The sequence below is a fragment of the Vanellus vanellus genome (assembly GCF_965231255.1).
Source record: "Vanellus vanellus genome assembly, chromosome: 31".
Taxonomy (NCBI): Eukaryota; Metazoa; Chordata; class Aves; order Charadriiformes; family Charadriidae; genus Vanellus; species Vanellus vanellus.
The window spans coordinates 1,037,293-1,058,001 of NC_138936.1; the positions used below are offsets into that span (position 1 = coordinate 1,037,293).

The window sequence follows — 20,709 nt, forward strand, 5'->3', positions numbered from 1 at the left end:
AGTGGAGGAAATGGGTCCCAAAGTGGGTAAAATTGGCCTCAAAGTGGGCGAAATCGGCCTCAAAGTCGGTGAAATCGGCCTCAAAGTCGGTGAAATCGGCCTCAAATGGGTGAAAATTCGCCCAAAGTGGGTGAAATCAGCCCCAAAGTGGGTGAAACTGGGCCCAAAGTGGATGAAATCGACCACAAGGTGGGTGAAATCAGCCCCAAAGTGGAGGAAATAGGCCCCAAAGTGACCCAAAGTGACCCAAACTGACCCAAAAGGTTGGGGGGGGAATTGGGCTGAAAGGGGGTGGGGGGGTTGAAACAAAAAGAAGGGGGTGAATCGACCCCAAAGAGGGGAGAAATTGGGGCAAACAGTGTGAAATTGAGCCACAAAGGGAAGGGAAATAGACACAAAACTGCAGGGAACAGCCCCAAAGTGGAGGAAATGGGTCACAAAGTGGGTAAAATTGGCCCCAAAGTGGGCGAAATCGGCCTCAAAGTCGGTGAAATCGGCCTCAAATGGGTGAAAATTCGCCCAAAGTGGGTGAAATCAGCCCCAAAGTGGGTGAAACTGGGCCCAAAGTGGATGAAATCGACCGCAAGGTGGGTGAAATCAGCCCCAAAGTGGAGGAAATAGGCCCCAAAGTGACCCAAAGTGACCCAAACTGACCCAAAAGGTTGGGGGGGGAATTGGGCTGAAAGGGGGTGGGGGGTGGGGGGGGTTGAAACAAAAAGAAGGGGGTGAATCGACCCCAAAGAGGGGAGAAATTGGCGCAAACAGTGTGAAATTGAGCCACAAAGGGAAGGGAAATAGACACAAAACTGCAGGGAACAGCCCCAAAGTGGAGGAAATGGGTCCCAAAGTGGGTAAAATTGGCCCCAAAGTGGGCGAAATTGGCCTCAAAGTCGGTGAAATCGGCCTCAAATGGGTGAAAATTCGCCCAAAGTGGGTGAAATCAGCCCCAAAGTGGGTGAAACTGGGCCCAAAGTGGATGAAATCGACCGCAAGGTGGGTGAAATCAGCCCCAAAGCGGAGGAAATAGGCCCCAAAGTGGGCAAACTGGGCCTAAAACTCCCCTCTGGAGTGGGGGAGAAATAGCTCATATTTGGTGAAATTGACGCCCTGAACTAGGAGAAATTGACCCAAAAGGGGGGAGCAATTGACCCAAAACCAGGAGAACTGACACCAAAGTGAGCAAAAATGGTCTCAAACTGGCCCCCCAAAAAAACTGGCCCCAAAGTGATGTGAAACTGACCTGGAAAGGGGTGAAACGGACCCAAAATGGGGGCCCAGATGCCAGGTTTCACCCCACACGTCATGGTTGTGCTGCGGGTGTTTATTGTCCATCTTCAGCCGCGTGTGCCCGGTGCCGCGTCCCCCCCCACAACTGCCCCATAGATCGTCCCCAAACTGCCCCATCGACCCTCTCCCAACAGACCCATTGATCCTGCCCCAACTGCCCCATGGATCCTCCCAAGAGCTCAACCAAATTGCCTCATAGACCCACAACTGCCCCCCAACTTGCCCCAGAGACCTCTGATTTCCCCCCAACCTGCCCCATAGGCCCCTCTAGGCCCAGAGCCTGCCTCACAGGCCCACAATTGCCTCTCGGCTGGTCCCACAGACCCTCCCAACCTTCCCCAGAGACCCTTCAGACCCATAAACAGTTCCATAGACCCTCTAACTGCTCCCCAACCTTCTCCAGGGACCCCCCCCAGAGTAATAACCTACCCCTGAGACCCCCAACCTGCCCCACTGATCCCCCAACTACCGCTCACCCCCTTCTCCCCCTAAATACGAAGCCTTTGGCATGTGCAAGCGTGAGGCACCCTACGCTATGGGACACCTCAAGGGTCCCGTGTATGAGGCCTCCATGTGTCCCTCCACCATGACCATCTCGGTGGTGCACCGCATCCAATGGTTCACCTGTGGAATGTTCCTGTGGTGGTCGTGGGGTGCCCATTGGACCTCTGTGGGGCACCCCACACCATAAGGCACTTCAAAGGTGCCAGATCCCCATGCATGAGGCCCCCAAGCACCACGGAGCACCTTGAAGATCGCTTCAATTGTGCAACCTGTCCAATGGTTCACCCGTGGAATGTTCTTGTGGTGGTTGCGGGGTGCCCATTGGACCTCTGTGGGGCACCCCACACTATGAGGCACCTCAAGGGTGCCAGACCCCCATGCATGAGACCCCCAAGTAGTGTGGAGAACCTTGAAGATCACCTCAATGGTGCACGCCATCCAACAGAATGTTCTTGTGGTGCTTGTGGGTTGTCCATTGGACCTCTGTGGGGCACCCCACACCATGGGGCACCATCGGTGGTGCTGAGTGGGGGCCACAGTGGCCTCACCCGAAGAGGCGGAGGAAGCACGGCTGGCAGTAGGGCTTGCCCTCCTGCTCCTGGAAGGTGCCCTTGGAGAGGGGCCGGAGGCAGAAGGCGCAGACGAAGTGCTCAGGGTGGAAGCGTTGGGCCATGGCGGTGACGCAGCGGCCAGCGATGGGTTCCCCGCAGCCCCGGCACAGTGAGCCCCGCCGGGCATGGAAGTGCCGCTCGCAGTAGGGGTGGCCGCCGTCCTCGAAGAAGCTGCCCCCAACGAAGGGCGCGAAGCACTCCTGGGGACAGGGACACAGGGATGGGGACATCAGGGACCAGGGGAGGTGGGGATGTGGGATGTGAAGTGCTCCTGGAGGTGGGACACAGGAACACGGGGACATCAGGGACCCGGGGAGGTGGGAACAGGGGTGGTGGTGGGGGTCTCACCCGGCAGACGAAGCACTCGGGGTGCCAGAGCCCCTCCAGGGCGGCAATGTAGCCCTCCAGGATGGGCCGCCCGCAGCCCCGGCACCTGCTGGAGAAGAGCTCGGCGAAGTCCTGGCGGCAGTACTGCTGGCCATCCTTCTCCAGGAAGCCTGAGGGACACCACAGGGACAGTGTGGGGAGGGGAGAGGTGGTGGAGTGAGAAGGAGGTGTGGGTACACGCTGGTGGGGCTGGTGAGACGTGGGGACATGGGGGATGTGGCCACGGTGGTGAGACCAGGATGGAGAGAGAGGTGGGGACGTGGGGATGGTGGTGGGACCAGCATGGGGCTGGGGAGACGTGGGGATACGGGAGCATGGGATGAGGCCACAGGGACACGGCGGGACACGGGGGGACATGAGGAGATCCAGGAAGACAGGAGGGGACATGGTGGGGGGAACACACAGGGGCCACAAACCCTCCTCGCCAAAGGGCTGCCCACACTTGACGCAGCAGAAGTGCTCCGGGTGCCAGTTCTTGTCCAGCGCCGTCACCATTTTCTGTGGGGTGGAGGAGATGGGGACGTCACTTCCAGCCCCTCCTTGGGAGTCCCATGGCCCCCCAGAAGGTCCCACCACCCCCAGGGCACCCTAGAAGGTCCCACAGCCCCCAGGGCCCCCCAGAAACTCCCATGGCCCCCCAGAAGGTCCCACCACCCCCAGGGCATCCCATAAGGACCCCGTGCTCCCCCAGAAGGTCCCACCACACCCAAGGGCACCCCAGAAGGTCCCATTGCACCCCATAAGGTCCCACAGCCCCCAGGGCCCTCTAGGTCATCCCACCTCCCCCAAGGGCACCCCATAAGGACCCCACGGCTCCCCAGAAGGTCCCACCTCCCCCAAGGGCACATCATAAGGTCCCACTGCACCCAAGGAGGGGCGTGTCCCTCTGTTCCCAGAGCCCCCCGAGAAGGTCCCCCCACCCCCCTGCCCACCCCACCCCGGGGGTCCCCCCAGACCCACGTCGAGGATGGGTTGGGTGCAGCGGGCGCAGCGAGGGGAGAAGAGCCGTCCGTAGTCCCGGGGGCAGTAGGGCACCCCGTCCTTCTCGAAGAAGCTGCCTCCCCCCAGCTCCCCCCCGCAGCAGGCGCAGACAAAGTGTTCGGGGTGCCAGGTGCACCCCAAAGCCTTCACTACCTGCGGGGGGGACACATCCCAAGATGCGACATCCCATTTTGGGGTCCCGGCTGGGTGAGGTCTGCTTTGGGGTGCTGCACAACCCCATTTTTGGATGCCCACGAAGAAACTCACACTTTGGGGTGCAACACCAGGGACCCCCCCACACCTTCCCCACCACCACCCCACTCATGGGCACCCCAAAACCCACCTTCCCAGCGATGGGCTTCTGGCAGGACCCACAAACCCCCTTCGGCCCCGTGGGGACACCCTGGCGGCTTAGGTCCGACTGCAGCAGCACCAGCATGGAGTCCAGGTTCCCCCCTTCAGGAACCCCCTTTTTCGGGGGGGGCTGGAGGTGGGAAGGGGGGAAAAGAGAGTTATGGGGGTGCAGGGTAAAATGGGGGGGGGCACACCCCAAAACCCCCTCGGACTCACGGTGCGGCGGAGGTGGAAGTCAGAGAGCGAGGCCATCAGCTTGTCTAGCTCCTGAGTGGCTGAGGTGGCTGAGGTGGGGGGCATCGGGGGGGTCCCCGGGCTGCTTCAGGGGACAGGGAGAAGGTTAGAGGGGGGCACTGGGGGGGGGGGGGGTGTAAGTAATTAGGGTTGAGCCCCTTTAGGGGTGCAGCTGATAGGGGCTATCCCTATTTTGGGGTGGTGGCAACACTCACCGGGGGGGGGACGGCCCAACTTCATCCTCGTCCGCCACCTCCTTCTTCTTCACCCCCTCGGGGCTCTTCAGGGGGGGGAACTGGGCCAGGATCTCATCTTGAGGGGGGGTGTCACAGTCAGTTTTGGCATCCCCAGGAAGGTTTCAGGGGTTTCCAGGGGTGATTTTAGGGGTCCCCAAGGAGATTGGGGGTCCACAAAATGATTTTGTGGGGGAAGGGTGTTTGGGATACCCAGGGTATTTTTTTTGAGGGGGGTGTTGGGGCAGCTGGAGGTGATTTTGGGGTCCCTGGGCAGATTTTGGGGGTGGGGGGGTACCTGCGATGGAGCTGTGGGTGGCGTTGAGGTCGCGGAGGAGCCGGTCGAGCTCCCCCAGGCCGGGGGGGGCCGGGGAGGGTCGGGGGGGTCGGGCCTTCTGCACCGTGCTGGGGGACAGGGACACCGGCGGGGGGGTGGCACGTCTCCTCCGTGTCCCCAAGGTCCTCTCCGCATCCGTCTGTCCCCCTCCCCACCCTCCATACCCTCCCAAATTCCCCCCTGCCCCAAATCCTCCCCCCCCCCCCAAGGTCCCCAATGCCCCCCCCCCCCCGGGTCCCCATACCTGTAGAGCTGCTCGGTGTCCCCCCCCGGCACCTGGGGACCAGCATGTTGGGGGTTAATGGGGACGTGGTCGTCACCCCCAGTGTCCCCATCCCCGGGGACCTCGACGTCTCCATGTGTCCTCCCCGAGTCCCTGTCCTTATTCCTCATGTCCCCATCGTCCCCATCCCAGGGGTCCCCCCACCCCACCGTCCCATATCTCCATCCCCCATGTCCCCAAAGCCCCACCATGTCCCCAAGGCGTCCAACATCCCCAAAGCCCCCCATGTCCTTAAAGCCCCCCAACATCCCCAAAGCCCCCCATGTCCCCCAAACCCCCCATGTCCCCAAAGCCCCCCAACATCCCCGAAGCCCCCTTGTCCCCAGCATCTCCCAGCACCACTGAAGCCCCCATGTCCCCCAAACCCCCCAACACCTTCAAAGCCCCCCATATCCCCAAAGCCCCCCATGTCCTTAAAGCCCCCCAACATCCCCAAAGCCCCCCATGTCCCCAAAGCCCCCCAACATCCCCAAAGCCCCCTTGTCCCCAGCATCTCCCAGCACCACTGAAGCCCCCATGTCCCCCAAACCCCCCAACACCTTCAAAGCCCCCCTTGTCCCCAAAGCCCCCCATGTCCCCAAAGCCCCCAACATCCACAAAGCCCCCTTGTCCCCAGCATCTCCCAGCACCACTGAAGCCCCCATGTCCCCCAAACCCCCCAACACCTTCAAAGCCCCCCTTGTCCCCAAAGCCCCCCATGTCCCCAAAGCCCCCAACATCCCCAAAGCCCCCCATGTCCTTAAAGCCCCCCAACATCCCCAAAGCCCCCCATGTCCCCCAAACCCCCCATGTCCCCAAAGCCCCCCAACATCCCCGAAGCCCCCCTTGTCCCCAGCATCTCCCAGCATCCCCGAAGCCCCCCCGCCCCCCCCACGCGGTCCCGAGCTCACTGGGCCGTAGGGGGGTGGGGGCGGCCGGGGGTTGTCGCCGCCGTGGGGGGGCGGTGGGTGGGTGGGTGACGCCCCCCCCGGCGGGTCCGTCAGCAGCACCGGCCGCCGCGCGAGGTGCGACGTTGTCGTCTCCAGATCGGCCAAGAGCGCGTCTGGGGCACGGGGGGGGGGGGGCTGAGCGGGGGGGGGGGGTCGGGGGGGGGGGTACCTCCCCCCCCACCCCCACCCCCCAAATCCCCAGGGCACCCAGGGGTCCGGGAGCGGGGGTGCCATCCAGGGGACAGGGGGAGGTCCCCCCATCCATCCCATCACCCGTGTCCTCTAGGGGACACCAGTGTCCGGGTGGGGGACCCCCACCCCAAATCCGCAGGGGTCTGGAGGGGGTCCCAGGTATCCTGGGGGGGGGGGGACCCCCACCCCAAATCCCACCGACCCCATTGCCCGGGACACCCCCTCCCCAAAAATCCCCATGGGATACCCCGGAGCGGGGGAACCCCCACCCCAAATCCCCAGCGGATCCCGGCGTCCGTGGGGGGGGTGTGTGGGGTGTGTCCCCCCCCCCCCCCCCCCTCTAACGGACCGCGGCCCCCGGGACGGACGGACGGACGGACGCGGCCCTTACCCAAGTCGTCCATGGCCGGGACTGGGTGCGGCCCCCCCACCCCCCCCCCTCACAGCCCCCCCCCCCGTGACGTCGTCCCGCGCGGGCCCCTCGGTGCCCATGTATGGAAGCGCCCGGACGGCGGAGTCCCCGCCGGGGATCGGGATGGGGGGGGGGAGGGGGGGGGAAAGTGGCCGGACGCGTGGGTCCGTGGGATAACCCGGGGGGGGGGGATATAGGGGGGTCCCGGACACGTGGGTCCGTGGGATTTTGGGGGGGTGGGGGTGTCCCGGACGCGTGGGTCCGTGGGATTTTTTGGGGGGGGGCATCCTGGACACGTGGGTCCGTGGGATAACCCGGGGGGGGGGGGATATAGGGTGGTCCCGGACACGTGGGTCCGTGGGATTTTTGGGGGGGGGGGGGGGGCATCCCGGACACGTGGGTCCGTGGGATTTTGGGGAAGGGGAGGTGGGGGGGTGGTCCCGGACACGTGGGTCCGTGGGATTTTGGGGAAGGGGAGGTGGGGGGGTGGTCCCGGACACGTGGGTCCGTGGGATTTTTTGGGAGGGGGGGGCATCCCGGACACGTGGGCCCGTGGGATTTTTGGGGGGGTGGGGTGGGTCCCAAACGCCCGGGCCCGTGGGATTTTTGGGGAGGGGGTCCAGGACGCATGGGTCCATGGGATTTTTGGGGGGTGGGGGTGTCCCGGACGCGTGGGTCCGTGGGATAACCCGTGGGGGGGGGATATAGGGGGGTCCCGGACACGTGGGTCCGTGGGATTTGGGGGGGGGGGGGGGGGGCATCCCGGACACGTGGGTCCATGGGATTTTTGGGGAGGGGGGAGGGGGTCCTAGACGCATGGGTCCATGGGATTTTGGGGGGGTGGGGGTGTCCCGGATGCGTGGGTCCGTTGCCCCCCCCCCCCCCAACCAACCTGAAGCGTTTCCACCTCCTTTATTGTGCGTTTCCTTCACTACAGTCACACACACTTCTCCCCACCAAAACCCCGTGAAATCAACCCAAAACTGGACACGCCCTCTCCAACACCGTAGGGATGCCCCATAACCTGGGGTGGGGTGGGGGTGTGCACGCACACCCCAAAACTGTGATTTCCTCCCCCAAATCTGGGCCGCCTCCCCATGTGCCACCGTGGTGGTCCTCAAGGTCCCCATGGGGGTCTCCCACCTCCCCAACTTCACCTTCATCATCAAAAAAAGCCTCAACAGCTTGATGAGGCCCTCAAGGGGGTCCTCACGGGGATCCCCAAGTCTTTGGGGGGGGGCTCCCCAACTCCCCAGCCTCATCTTCATCATCAAAAAGGTCCTCAACAAATATAGGAGACCCCCAAGGTCCTCATGGGGCTTCCCCACCTCCCTGGCCTTGTCTTCCTCATCGAAACAGGCCTTAACATCTAAAGGAGGACCTCAAGGGGGTCCCTGATGTCCCCACAGGGGTCCCTCAACCTTCACGTCCTCCTCCCCTTCAACTAAGGGGGTCTCCAAAGTCACTGTAGTCCTTTGCTGCACCCACAAGATTAATGGGTGTTCTCAAGGTCTTAAGAGAGGTCCCTTAACCTCCAGGTCCTTCTTAGCCTCAGCCAAGGGGTCCCCACACCCACAGAGGGGTCCCCAAGAAGGTCCACAAAGTCATCCCTAAGGTTCCTGAAGGTGTCCTCCACCTCCTCAAGGTCCCTAAAGGTGTCCCCAAGATCTGAGAGAGCTCTCCTGACCTCTTTGTCACCCTCATCTCTGTCTAAGGGGTCCCTAACAACCATAAAGGGATCCTCCAAGGTGTCCCCAAAGTCTTAGAAAGGTCCCCTGACCTCCGTGTCCTCCTGATTTTCATCAAAGGAGTCCCCAAAACTCGTAAAAGGGTCCCCAAGGTCTTAGAGAAGTCCTCTGACCTCAACATCCACATAATCTTCAGCTAAGGGGTCCCTAACATCCAGAGGGGTCACCGAGGGTCTCCCCAAGGTCTTAGAGAAGTCCCTGACCTCCACGTCCTTCTTGTCTTCATCTAAGGGGTCCCCAACACCCATGCAGTGGTCCCCAAAGTCCTGCTGGGGGTCCCCAAGATCCTAGAGAGGTCCCTGACCTCCATGTCCTCCTCATCTTGATCTAAGCGGTCCCCAACACCCATGCAGTGGTCCACAAGATCCCCAAAGGGGTCCCCAAGATCCTGCTGAGGTTCCCCAAGGTCTTAGAGAGGCCCCTTGACCTCCATGTTCACATCATCTTCACCTAAGGGGTCCCCACCATCCACAGAAGGGTCCCCAAAGGGGTCTGCCCTGTTGTTGAGGTCACCCTGGGTGTCCCTGAGGTCCTCATAAGGGACCCCAAAGTCATCCTCCAGGTCCCTGAGGTCCCCATTGGCATCTCCAGGGGGTTGCAGCAGGGGGTCGCCCCCACCCCACGGTTCCCCCATATCAAGGTGGGGCTGGGCCCCTTTGGGTGCCACAGCAGCCATCAAGGCCCGGGCCAGGCGAGGGGGACATCGGGCCAGCCGGGCCACCCGAACCAAGCGGGGGGCCACGTTGTGGGGTGGCCCCCCAAGAATAGCCTGGGCGGCCCGGTTGGCCAACGGGGCACAAGCCCACTGCTCAGCCAAGGCCCAGAGGGCACCGGGGGATGCGGTGACAGCAGTGGCCATGACACCCTCAAAACCGTCCACCAGGTAACGGCGGGCCAAGGTAATGGCGGCACCAGCGGTGGCAGGGGACACGGGAGGGGACAGGAGGGGACACCCGTCCCTGGGACGGCCCCGGCAGCCGTGGATAAAATGGAGGAGGAGGAGGAGAGGGCGGCGGGGGGCGCAGCCCAAGGTCACCGCTGCCTGGTGGGCCTCAGCGAACGCTCCCCCCAACATGGCTCCCAAGACAGGGGACCCCTGGGTCAAGGCCGCCCGGGCCACCGGCACCCCGGGGTGGGTACCGCTTGGGAGGAGGAGGAGGTCATGGGGGGTTTGGGCATAGGGACACGTTGGGGACATGTTGGGACACATGGCTGGGGGGACTGGAGACGCATGGGGGGCTGGAGATGGTGGTGGAGATGGGTTGTAGGAGTTTGGGGACGCTTGGGGACAGGGAGACAGTTGGGGACACGGGTTGGAGGACCTCGGGGATGTCTGGGGGCACGGGGATGGTGGTGGAGATGGGTTGGAGGAGCTTGGGGAGGTCTGGGGACAGGGGGACGGTTGAGGAGATGGGTTGGAGGACACTGGGGACACCTGGGGACACAGAGATGGTTGGGGACAGGGGTTGAGGGGGTTTGGGGACACCTGGGGACATGGGGATGGTTGGGGACAAGGGTTAAGGGGGTTTGGGGACACCTGGGGACACAGGGATGGTTGGGCACATGGGTCAGAAGACCTCAGAGACACCCGGGGCCAAGAGTTGGGGAGGTTTGAAGACAGTGGAGGAGAAGAGGATAATAGGGGACATTTGGGGGGTCTTGGGGCCACTTGGGGATGGAGGTTGGGAAGGTTTGGGGACAGCTGGGGACAAGAGGACGCTCGGGGACGTTTAGCAGCCCTTGAGGATGTTTGGGGACAGGGGGGGGCCAGGGAAAATGGGTCTGGAGACCCTTGAGGACATGGGGACACAGGGGACAGAAGGGGTGGGGGGTAGAGGGTCACAGGGGACAGGGGGCATGGGGAGTCTGTGGGTCCCCATGAGTCATCAGCATCCCCAAATTTGTCCGTGTGTCCCCATGGGTCCCCATGTCCATCGGTGCACCCTGGTGTGTCCCCAACGTCACCATGTCCATGTGCAGGAGAGGTTGCGTGGCCATCCATGTGTCTCCAGGTGTCCTCAGTGTCCCCAAAGGTGTCCGTGTGTCCCCACGGGTCCTTGAGGTCCTTGTGCTGGTCCAGAGGTATCTGCAGGTCACCATTCTCCCCAAGGGCGTCACCACTGTTCTCACGTCCATCTGCCTGTCGCCACAAGTCCTCGCTGTCCCCATCTCTGTGCACCTGCAGGTCCCCGGTGTCCCCAAAACCACCTGTGAGTCTGTGGGCTTTCCCACTGTCCCCCCATAGGCCCCCAACTGGATGTCCCCGAGGGGTCCCTGATGTCCCCAACACCCTTATACCGAGTACTTAATGATCCTGATGTCCCCAACGGGGTCCTCAGTGTCCCCACCTGGGTGTCCCTACAGGTCCGCAACGATCCTCCATGTCCCCAACGCTCCCCACTGGCCTCAGTGTCCCCTCCACATCCTCGATGTCCCCATCCACACGCCCCCGATGCCCTACCACGTGTCCCCAGCAGCCCGTGCGGCCGTACCTGCAGGTGCTCGTCATTGGCATGTCCCGGTGTGTCCTCGCCGTCCCCTGCTGTATCCCTCATGTCCCCCGGTGCGCCCCTGGCGTGTCCCCGTAGGAGGGCAATAGCATCGGCAGCGTAGAGGGCGAAGGCCGGGGGTGGCTCGTAAGGGGACGTGGGGCCCCGGGCCACTGCCGAGAGCAGCAGGGCCACCGCTCCCCCTCCCCACAGCAGCCCCCGCGCCGGGGACGACGGCCTGCACATGCCAAGGACACGCGTCATGCCAGCGTCACGGCAAGAGGATGCCAAGGGTCCCGCCGACGCCATGCCAGTGCCAAGGGTCCCACCAACACCACCAGTCATGCCAGTGTGATAAAAGACCCGAGTCACGCCAAGGACGTGTGGTGACGCCAACGTGATGCCGCCAACTCGGGTCACGCCAACGTGACATTAACACCGTGGGCTGCACCAACATGACACCAACACCACGGGTCTTGGCAACAATGTGGGTCATGGCAACATGACACCAATGCTGTAGGTGATGCCAACATGACGCCAACGTCATGGGTCATGCTAACGCCGTGGGTCATGGCAATGTGACCCCAACGTCACGGGTCACGCCAACACCATGGATCATGGCAACATGATGCCAAGGTCATGGGTCACGCCAACGCTGTGGGTTGTGGCAACGTGACGCCAACATCATGGGTCACGGCAACACCATATGTCATGGCAACGTGACAGATCACGCCATCATGATGTCAATGATGTCCCGCCAACACATGACGCTATTGGGTCTAGGGCCACCCCCCCAGCCCAGGGGACATTGGGCTGCACATGCCAATGACGCACCAATGACATGAGGGGGGGGGGTGCACCAAGGGAACGTATAGGAAATCTATAGGCAGATCTATAGGGGAACTATAGGGCTACAGCTAGGACATCCATATGAGACCTATGTGGCTGCCTACGAGTCATCCATAGGGGACTAACAGGTCTGCTTATGGGGCAGCTATAGGGAACCTACAGGGCTGCCTGTGGGCCCTATAGGTGATCTATAGGGCACTGGGGATGTACAGAAGATTGACAGGGGCTCTATGGGGCCAACAACAGGAGATCTATGGGGTAATTATTGCACTGCGAGGCACCTAGAGGCAATCTATAGAATGCCTATAGGGTTTGTTGCAGGTAATCTATAGGAAACGCTTATGAAACTGGCTGTAGTGGATCTACGGGGTCCCCTACGGACACGCTGCCTTGGCTAAAGAAATCTATACTCGGCACCTATATGGGACACACCGGCTGTTTCCGGGACCCCATAAGGATCCTGTGGGGCTCTATAGAGGCTCCATAAGCGCTGGAGAGAAGCTAACAAGAACAGAACCGCCCACGTAGGTTATGGGGCCAGGGGGGCTATAGGGGCTCTATAGGGGACTGGTAAGGCCCTACAGAAGACGTATAGGGCTCTATAGAGGACTTAGAGGCCCGGGTGGAGGGGAACGCATGAGGGACCTCCCAGGTGCGATATGGGGCTGGTTCTGGGGGCGCTATAGGGACACTGTCGGGTTTGTAAAGGGAATGTATAGACCTCTATGGTCAACATAGGGGCTCAGCTGCAGTGGGACGGGCGAGGGACACCCCTTCCAGGTGAGATATGGGCCAGTTCTGGGGGGACTATGGGGCTAATGGGCTCTACAGGGTCTCTACAGGGTCAGTACCTGGTGAGCAGGGGCAGGGCGGTGGCGCAGGCCAGGCGGGCTGGGGGGGCCCCGCAGCGCAGCATGTGGGTCAGCAGCCCCACGCCAAAGGGGGCCGCTGCCGCCGCCCCCAGGTTGCGCAGGAGTCCCTCACCTGGGGGGACACACACACACACAGAGGGATATATAGAGGTACGGGGGGCAGGTCAGGTCCATAGGATCCCACTATGGACCCCCGCCTCCTCCCCCCACGCCCTGGGGAGACCCTAAACCAGCACCCGGGACCCCCAACAGCCCCCCCCAGAGAGACCAAAGATGCCTAAAGACACCCCCTCCGGGACCCCCAAAGCCCCCCAGCAACCCCCAACAGTCCCTCAGGAACCTCTGTGGACCCCCTTAAGGCCAACAAAAACCCCCAGCACTCCGTGATAGTTCCCCAGGGACCCCCAAATACCAATGAGGACCCCCAGGGACTCCCAACAGTCCCCCAGGAACTCCTGGGGACCCCCCCAAAGGCCAAAAAAAACCCCAGGGCCCCCCAGTAGTCCCCCAGGAACCCCTGAGGACCCCACACAGCCCCCCCCCAGGGACCCCCAAAGGCCTCCCTGGGGACCCTTCAAGGGCCACCCATGACTCTCAGGGACCCTAATTAGCCACCTGAAGCCCCCCAACTCACCCAATTCTTTGAGGCGTGCCTGGCGGGGGTGCAGGGGGGCAGCCGGACGCCGGGGGGGTCCCCCAGGCCGTGAGAGCTCTTCGGCCTGGGAGGGGGTGAGGCCAAGGACCAGCCAAGAGCGGAGCAGGGAGGGGACGTAAGCCCGGACCAAGGCCCCCAAAAAAGCGGGGTGCCCTGTCAGGCGCTGCAGCACCCGGGCAGCCCGGGGGGCCGGGGCAGGGACCCCCGTCAGGTAACGGAGGAGCCCCGAAACGACAGGGGCGGTGGCCAGGGCTCGGCTGGGTTCATCAGCAGCTGCCAAGCGCCCCAAAAGTAGGAGAGCGGGGGCTTCAGGGAGCCAGGGGTCCCCCTCACCCACCACCCGGGGCAGGGCCAGGGCCCCCATGGGGGGCAGGCGGCGGCGGGGGGGTGAGGGGCAGTGGGGAGGGGCGGTGGAGGACGGGGGGGAGGGCGGCGGGGAGGCAGCTTCGGAGAGGAGCCAGGACCTGGGGGGAGAAATGGAGGCAAGGGGGACTGAGAAGTTTGGGTCCGGGGGGGACAGGGACAGCCCCGGACCCTCAGAGTGTCACTAAGGGACAGCCTGCCCTCTGCCACCCCAGTGCTAAGGGCTGGGGACCCCCCCCCCCACCCCTTTTCTATTGCCAAGGATGATTCCAGGGCTGCCCCTGAGGGCCAGAGAGACCCCCAGAGGTCTCAAGGAGTGCCATCCTGAGGTCCCAAAGACCCTTGGGGACATCCCAGGGATCCCCCTCAAGGTCTCAATGACGTCAAAGGAGCCCCAGGGATTCCCCCCTCAAGGGACACCCCTCAAGGTCTCACAGGACCCCCCAGGGACACCCCTCAAGGGACACCCCAGGCGGTACCAAACCCCCCCAAAAAGCCCATCCATCTGCCTGTCCTCCCCACTCACTTGAGTCCCCGTAAGCTTCCAGCGGCCGCCCCGGGCCCGTGCGGGCCAGGCAGCTCCCGGGGCAGATCACATGACGCGGCAGCTTCGTCCTCCTCCTCTTCATCTTCCTCCTCATCCTCCTCGTCCTCTTCCTCCTCTTCCTCATCGGCCCGGGCCCGCAGGACGTCAGCGAGGAGTGGGACAAGGCCGCGAGCCTCCAGGGCCACCAACGCTTCTTGGTCGTAGGCGAAAGCAGCCAAAGCCAGGAGGACGCGGGGACGCCACGGTCGGGCATGGGGCTCGGCCAGGAGGCGCAGGAGCAGCCCCAACCCTCCGGCCGCCCGTACCCTCGCCCGGTTAACAGCTTCCCGGCACAGCAGGCACAGTGCCCGGACAGCTACGGTGGCACCGGTGACGTTTGGTGATGCCAACGCTCTCTTCACCTCCTCCGTCACCGCTTCCACCGCCCCAGCAGCCCCCAGGGCGGGTCGGAGAGGGGCTCGGGCGCAGGCGTTGGCGATGGCTCCCAGGGCGGGTTGGCGGTGGTCCCGCTTGGCGTGAGCCGCCAAGGCAGCTAAGGCGGGTAAAGCGGGGGCCACGTCGTCGGCCGAGGAACCAGGGCTGTCGGTGAGATCCCGCAGAGCTCGGGTGAGGGCCAGGCAAGCAGGGTGGGTTGGGGAGAGGGAGGCCAGGCGGGAGGCCAAGGCTCGGATGGCACCAGCTCGTCCCAGGGCTCGTCGGGGGGCTGGGGCAGCCCCCAAGATGCGGAGGGCACGCGCAGCACTGTGGAGGCACTCGGGGGTGCCGCAGGAGGCTGCCAGAGACACCAGGAGGGGACCGGCACCTGCAAAAGTGGGGGGCAGAGTTATGGAGGGGCAGCCTCAGGGACACGGAGATGGTGAGGGAACACCCCAAGGGACATCCTGGTGCTCCCAGGGATGAGAAAGCCGTTAAGGAAGGCATCGGGGACATCCTTTGGGGAGATACAGGCACATTAAGCGACAGGTTGGGGACGTCCCACTACCCAGTGATGAGAAACACGCTGAAGGAGATGTTGAGGACATGCTCTGGGGACACGGCACCTGTCAGGGGACACCCTGAGGACATCCCACCACCCATAGTCCAGGAGAAGGCCATTAAGGGACAGACTCGTTGGGGACAAGGGGAACCATTAGAGGACATGGGGAACCATTAGGGGATGGATTGGGGACCCCTGGAGACATCACGAATGCCTGAGGGGCCCCAAGAATACATGAGACCTCCCCAAGGGACCTTTGGGACCCCTTGGACACCCAAAGGACCCCTGAAAACACCTAGGGGACCTCATGGACAGTCAAGAGACCCTCAAAAACATATAAAGGGACCCCTGGAACACCTTGGAGACACCCCAAGGGACCCCTGCAGACCCTGGGGACACCTTTGGGGATGTCACCAGCTCACCAGCGTCGAGGATGTCCTGGGCACCATCGGGCTCCAGTGCCAGGTTGGCGAGAGCACGGGCCACCCGGTTCTGCACGCTCTCCGGCCCTGGCGAGGACAGCAGGGCCACTGCGGGGACAGAAAGCAAAGGTCACGGTTGGGAACAGGTCAGAGGTCACCGCTACGGACAGGGGGACACCCTCAGGGGACACCGGAGAGGGTGTTCAGGACTCTCCCATTGACCTCAATGGGGCTTGGACTAAACCATTCCCGGGGGTGGGGACTCTGGGCTGTCCCACTCCCAGTTTGGGGGGAATCCGATCCATTCTCAGTTTGGGGAGGGCACTGGGCTGTCCCACTTCTAGTTTGGGGGTGCTCCAGGCTGTCCCATTCGCTCCGGCTGTGTGCGTGTGTGGGGACCCGTCCCGTTCCCGCTCCCGCCGCCGCCACTCACCCAGGCGGGGGACGCCGCCGAGGCGCCGGGCCTGCCGGCGGCAGCCGGGCTCGGTGCAGCAGTTCCCGAGGACGCTGAGGGCCAAATCGAGGGTGCGACGGGGCCGCTCAGGCCCCAGAAGCTCTAAGAGCGGCCCGAGCCCCCCCCGCTCCCGGAACCGAGCGGCTCCCCCCGGCCGCCGGGTGTGGCGGGTCCGCAGGGCCAAAAGCGCCCGGGCCAGCCCCGGCTCAGCCGCTGCTCGTACCGCCTCCACGCACCAGCCCAGAGGCTCCGACATGGCGGCGGCCGGGCCCGGCCCAGCCCGGCCCGGCCCGGCCCGGCGGGGAAGTGGACGGACGGTGGCCGAGAGGGGCGGGGGGGGGGGCGCCGTGGAGCACGACGGGAAGGGGAGTCCGCCAGGGGGCGGAATGGGGGGCGTGGCTACGGCACCTAGCGCACAGCGCGGTGGGGAGCGGGGCATGACGTGACGGGGAGCGCGCGCGCCACGTCGCGCGGCCCCGCCTACGGAGTGCGGGCGGCGGCCAATGGGCGCGCGGCGTGGGCGGGCCGGCGTGGGCGCTCCGGAAGTGGAAGGGGCCGGGGGAAAATAGCGCCCAGCTTGAAATCGTAGCGGCGCGGCCCGGGGGGACAGCGGGGCCCGTGGGGTCGCCACCAGCGTGTCGTGAGGCAGCTGGAGGGCGTGAAGGTGACCCGGGGGCCTAAGGGGGGGTCTGGGAGAACGGGGGGCACTGTAGGATCGGAGCGGGGGTGGCTGGGCCCGGCTTCCCGCGGGGTCCCTTCGGCGTTTGGGCCTGGTGGTGCCGGAGAAACGAAGCCTGAAAGGGCGATAGTGAAGCGGTGCCCCGGGCCGTGCTGGCGCTGCTCCGCAGAGAGGTGGGCCCGGGCTCTCCGCAGTTGCCCAGCGCTCCCCAAAAGTGCCTGTGGGCCTGGGGGTGGCGGGCTCAGAAACGGGCAGTAAATGAGCTGTTTTGGGGATTGAGAGCAGACTCCCCGTTGGCTGGTTTTTGCAGGGGGGTGGGAGGCAGAGAGGGGCGGGAGGGCGCTGGGTTGTGGGGGAAAGCAGCGGGTGGCAGGGTGCGTGGACCCTCCCCGAGGTGGGGGTTTGGTCCCGTGGGACCCCCGAGTTCAGGAGGCGGGTGTGCAGCAGGCTGAGCTCCGTGTCTGAGGGGGTCTTCTGGGGGGAACCCTCTCCTCTTCAAGTCTAGCTCTTCTCTGTATGCTGTTTAATTATTAAGTAATTAGTCACGCAAGCAAATCGATAGTTATACTGTGTACAGCTGTGGTGTTTAATCACAATACTCAAGTTATGACAGTGATTGAAGGATGCCCTCGTCAAAAACCCAGACTGTTGCAAGTAGCTGGAGCTCGTCAGGAGAAGGAGCGACTGGGCATAGGCCGGGCTGTCCCCAGCGAGGAGCACGAGCAGCGGGAGGCAAGTGGTCCTTCTGCTGGTGAGGAGCCCAGCCTCTTCCCTGGGGGGTTAAATCCACTCCAGGTGCCTCTCTGGGCCTCACTCCCGAGGGCAGAGGTGGCGTGGGGTCCCCCAGCTTGTCCCTGTGGGCTGGCTGTGACAAACAGGGTCATTTCTCGTTTCCCCTTTCCCAGTGTCCCCTTGCGTGTCCCGAGAAGAAAATCCTGCAGGGCTGATTCCACCGGCTGCTCAGGTAATGGCATGGATGGGGCTGGGGGAGCGGGCAGAATTGTTTGCGAGTTCAGGGCGCTACAGGTACTCTGCGTCAAACCCACAGAAAAGGCAAATCTGCAGCCACCATGGAAAATCTGGTGCAAAATTGCAGTTAAGAGAGCATGCCTCCTTCCGAATTGGTGCCTGGGTAGTTAGGGATGTCTTCCTTTGTGTAAAAGAGCCAGCTTGCCTCTTGGATAGATTAAGAGCTGCCTGCCACATTCTTTAGGGTCCAGTGTTTCTCTTCTGTTTGTTCGTGCTAATTTTATGGGCACGTCGGAAATAGCCTTTTCTTTGTCCCTGTGTAACTGAATTGTTAGGAGTCTGTGGTGTGAGGATCATTAATTTTGAAGCACCTAGATGCCAGTGGAAATGTAATGAATGAAACATGACGGAAACTGATGTCTCCCTTGATATTTTTTTTTTTTTTTTATTTGAGTGTTGATGGCGTGTTGTCCTTTGGCTCAACCCAACTTCTGTTCCATGAAGCCTTCAATCTGGGACTTCTAAGTCAGGGAAGTTTGTCCTTCCAGAACAGGACTAGTTGTTCAGCAGACTGAGGTGTAGACACGGAGATTGGCTGAAGTATGCGGTCAGCGTTAAAGCCCAGTTTCACTGCATGTTGCAGCTGCTGGTGTTCCCTTTCATTAATTTCCCCCCAGCTCCCTCAGGGGTGGGATTTTTTTTGGTTTGTTTTGTGTGGGTTTTCTTGGGGCGTGCGTGTGGTTTCCAAAGCAGCGTGCAGTGTTGCCTGGTGGCAGCCTGCAGAGCTCCTTTGCTGCCTGACCTCCCCTTTTTGACTGTTCTCTCAGGGCTGTAACTTTCCTTTGGGTAATTTGAGCAGAGCGATGAAGTGACTTGCCTGTGTAAATGTGCTGGTGATACCAGGAAGGGAAGCGCTTGGACCAGGAGTGAAAAACTTGGCTACAGGTAGAATATCTGAAGGAAGAACAACAACAGCACCAGGAAGCCAATAGTGAGTTCCCCAAAAACTGTGTATGTCAAACCCATCAAAGTTTTATTGCCAAATGTTGTTTCATAGTACGTTCCAAGTGGCTCTTTTTGGTAAAGGTAACTTTTCAGGATATTCAGGGTTGCGTGTGGCAAACCCCATCCCTCTGTCTGCTTGCCCTGTTCCATAAATATCCGGCGGCGGGGCCGTTGTTCCCCATTCTGGGGAACAGCTGTGGTGCTGTGATATTTAGACCTAAGAGCCGAGTTTCGGAAGGGAAGGAGAATGCCTGTTTTCTGTAAGGGCTGTGAACACTGGCCCCTTTCTCTGTCTGCCGCTTTCCTGCGCGTGAGATCACGGAATCACGGAGTTCCTGAGTAGGAAGGGACCTCCAGAGATCATCTGGTCCAACTCCCCTGCTAAAGCAGGATTTCCCAGAGCACATCACTCAGGACTGCATCCAGGCGGGTCTTGAAAATCTCCAGAGAAGGGGACTCCACCCCCTCCCTGGGCAGCCCGTGCCAGTGCGCTGTCACCATCACCGTAAAGAAGTGTTTCCGTGTATTTGAACGGAACTTCCTGTGTTCTAACTTGTGCCCATTGCCCCTCGTCCTGTCCCTGGGAACCATTGAGAAGAGCCTGGCTCCATCCTCCTTCAACCCACCCTTTAGATACTTGTAAGCACGAATAAGGTCTCCCCTCAGCCTTCTCTTCTCCGGGCTAAAGAGTCCCAGCGCTCTCAGCCTTTCCTCATACGGGAGATGCTCCGATCCCACAATCTCAGTTGCCCTTCGCTGGACTCGATCCAAATTACAGCTGTGTATTTTGGAGACGGATGGTTTAAGGGTATGGATTGACAGCTGGGCAAGTTCATTTAGTGCCAAAGGAAAGTCAAATAATTTTATAGTGTAAGTATTTTTATTGGGGGGGGGGGGGGGGAGAGAGATCTCTCTAAGCATACGTGCACCTCTTCAGCATAGAATGAAGGACTGAGCTTTTTTTCTTTCTTGTTCATGCCCTTTTCAGAGTTTTACCCTTCCCTTTCAGCAATAACGACCCAGCAAGGTGTGCGGCGGCGGTGGTGGCGGCGCGAGGGCTGTAGCTGTTTGAGGAGGGGTCCGTCGCGTCGATTCTGGTCACGGCCCAGCCCTGTGCGGCAGCCTGGCAGGGGGAGAGGTCCCTGCGGCAGCGCCGTGAGGAAGGCGGGAGGCCCGAGGGTTGTGTGTGTGTGTGTGTGTGTGTGTGTCGCATGGGGGTTGTTCCAAAAGAGGTATGTCACAGCCCCCAAATTTTTGAAAATTCTTTGGGGGATTATTAAACATGAAACCTGTAAATATGGACGTGAGACACTGAAATAGAGAAAAATATTTAATTTTTATATATATTAATAAACCAATATTTATGTATACAAGAGTTCAAAATAAAAGCCTGTATTTTTAACCATTCTATGATTCTATATTACAGAAAGGATTTTAGAATATGAAAAGACTTTAAAAAGACTTATTCGTAAAAAGATGTTAAAGTGTCGAAATATTTTTAAACAGGTAGTTAATTAGATGTTCTGTACAATGAGTGTTAATATATCATTTGGAATAGGTGTGTCTAAACAGATATTCTATATTAGTGTAAACACATAATATATATTCCATAAATACATATACGTAAACAGATATGTAATTGAAACGTCTACATTACGTAAATGTTTTTAAAATGCAAAGAATGCCTATTTATCAAAAGGATTTAAAGTCTTGCCCTCCCGCTAATCTCTATTTGCAGGGGCCACACACACAGAGCGGGAGCCGCCACCACTGCCCAAAAACACCCTAAATCTCCCTATTCTGGGTCTGAATGGATTAAACCGGGCTGAGACCGGTCACTGCCCATCACCCTGATGAGCGCTCAGGGCCCGACAATGAATGGGGCGCTGCCGCCCCCCCGGGAGCTGCTGACGCGCAGTGGCGCCCCCCCCCCCCCC

The 20,709-nt window shown here is 61.4% G+C and overlaps 2 protein-coding genes across 4 annotated transcripts; both read right to left on the reverse strand.

The window, feature by feature from the left end:
- Positions 1-1,386: 1,386 nt before the first annotated feature.
- Positions 1,387-11,093, reverse strand: TGFB1I1 (transforming growth factor beta 1 induced transcript 1). 3 transcript variants are annotated; one of them, XM_082496829.1, is made up of 12 exons: positions 10,985-11,093; positions 10,458-10,671; positions 6,102-6,253; positions 5,173-5,204; positions 4,890-4,996; positions 4,574-4,670; positions 4,341-4,440; positions 4,114-4,254; positions 3,750-3,923; positions 3,206-3,287; positions 2,751-2,899; positions 1,387-2,602 (listed from the first exon to the last, which is right to left on the reverse strand). In XM_082496829.1, exons 1-12 carry the CDS (start codon positions 11,045-11,047, stop codon positions 2,336-2,338), a joined length of 1,578 nt encoding a protein of 525 aa, XP_082352955.1. In that variant the 5' UTR covers positions 11,048-11,093; the 3' UTR covers positions 1,387-2,335. The 3 variants fall into 3 exon arrangements, with proteins under 3 accessions (XP_082352955.1, XP_082352954.1, XP_082352956.1); XM_082496828.1 differs by having other exon boundaries at positions 4,341-4,443; XM_082496830.1 differs by lacking the exons at positions 10,458-10,671; positions 10,985-11,093 and adding an exon at positions 6,724-6,749 and having other exon boundaries at positions 4,341-4,443.
- Positions 11,094-12,674: 1,581 nt separating this feature from the next.
- Positions 12,675-16,400, reverse strand: ARMC5 (armadillo repeat containing 5; the record flags this gene model as incomplete). Its single annotated transcript, XM_082496849.1, has 5 exons — positions 16,099-16,400; positions 15,666-15,773; positions 14,247-15,069; positions 13,337-13,821; positions 12,675-12,814 (listed from the first exon to the last, which is right to left on the reverse strand). Exons 1-5 carry the CDS (start codon positions 16,373-16,375, stop codon positions 12,675-12,677), a joined length of 1,833 nt encoding a protein of 610 aa, XP_082352975.1. The 5' UTR covers positions 16,376-16,400.
- Between the last annotated feature and the right edge of the window lie 4,309 nt (positions 16,401-20,709).

Excerpts from the sequence above, each read along its gene's own strand:
- TGFB1I1 (XM_082496828.1), bottom strand. The coding sequence starts at position 11,047 with ATGAGGGATACAGCAGGGGACGGCGAGGACACACCGGGACATGCCAAT. Across the intron at positions 10,672-10,984 it reads CCAATGACGAGCACCTGCAG|GTGCACAGAGATGGGGACAG; the intron begins GTACGGCCGCAC and ends GGGGACCTGCAG. Across the intron at positions 3,924-4,113 it reads AGAAGCCCATCGCTGGGAAG|GTAGTGAAGGCTTTGGGGTG; the intron begins GTGGGTTTTGGG and ends TCCCCCCCGCAG.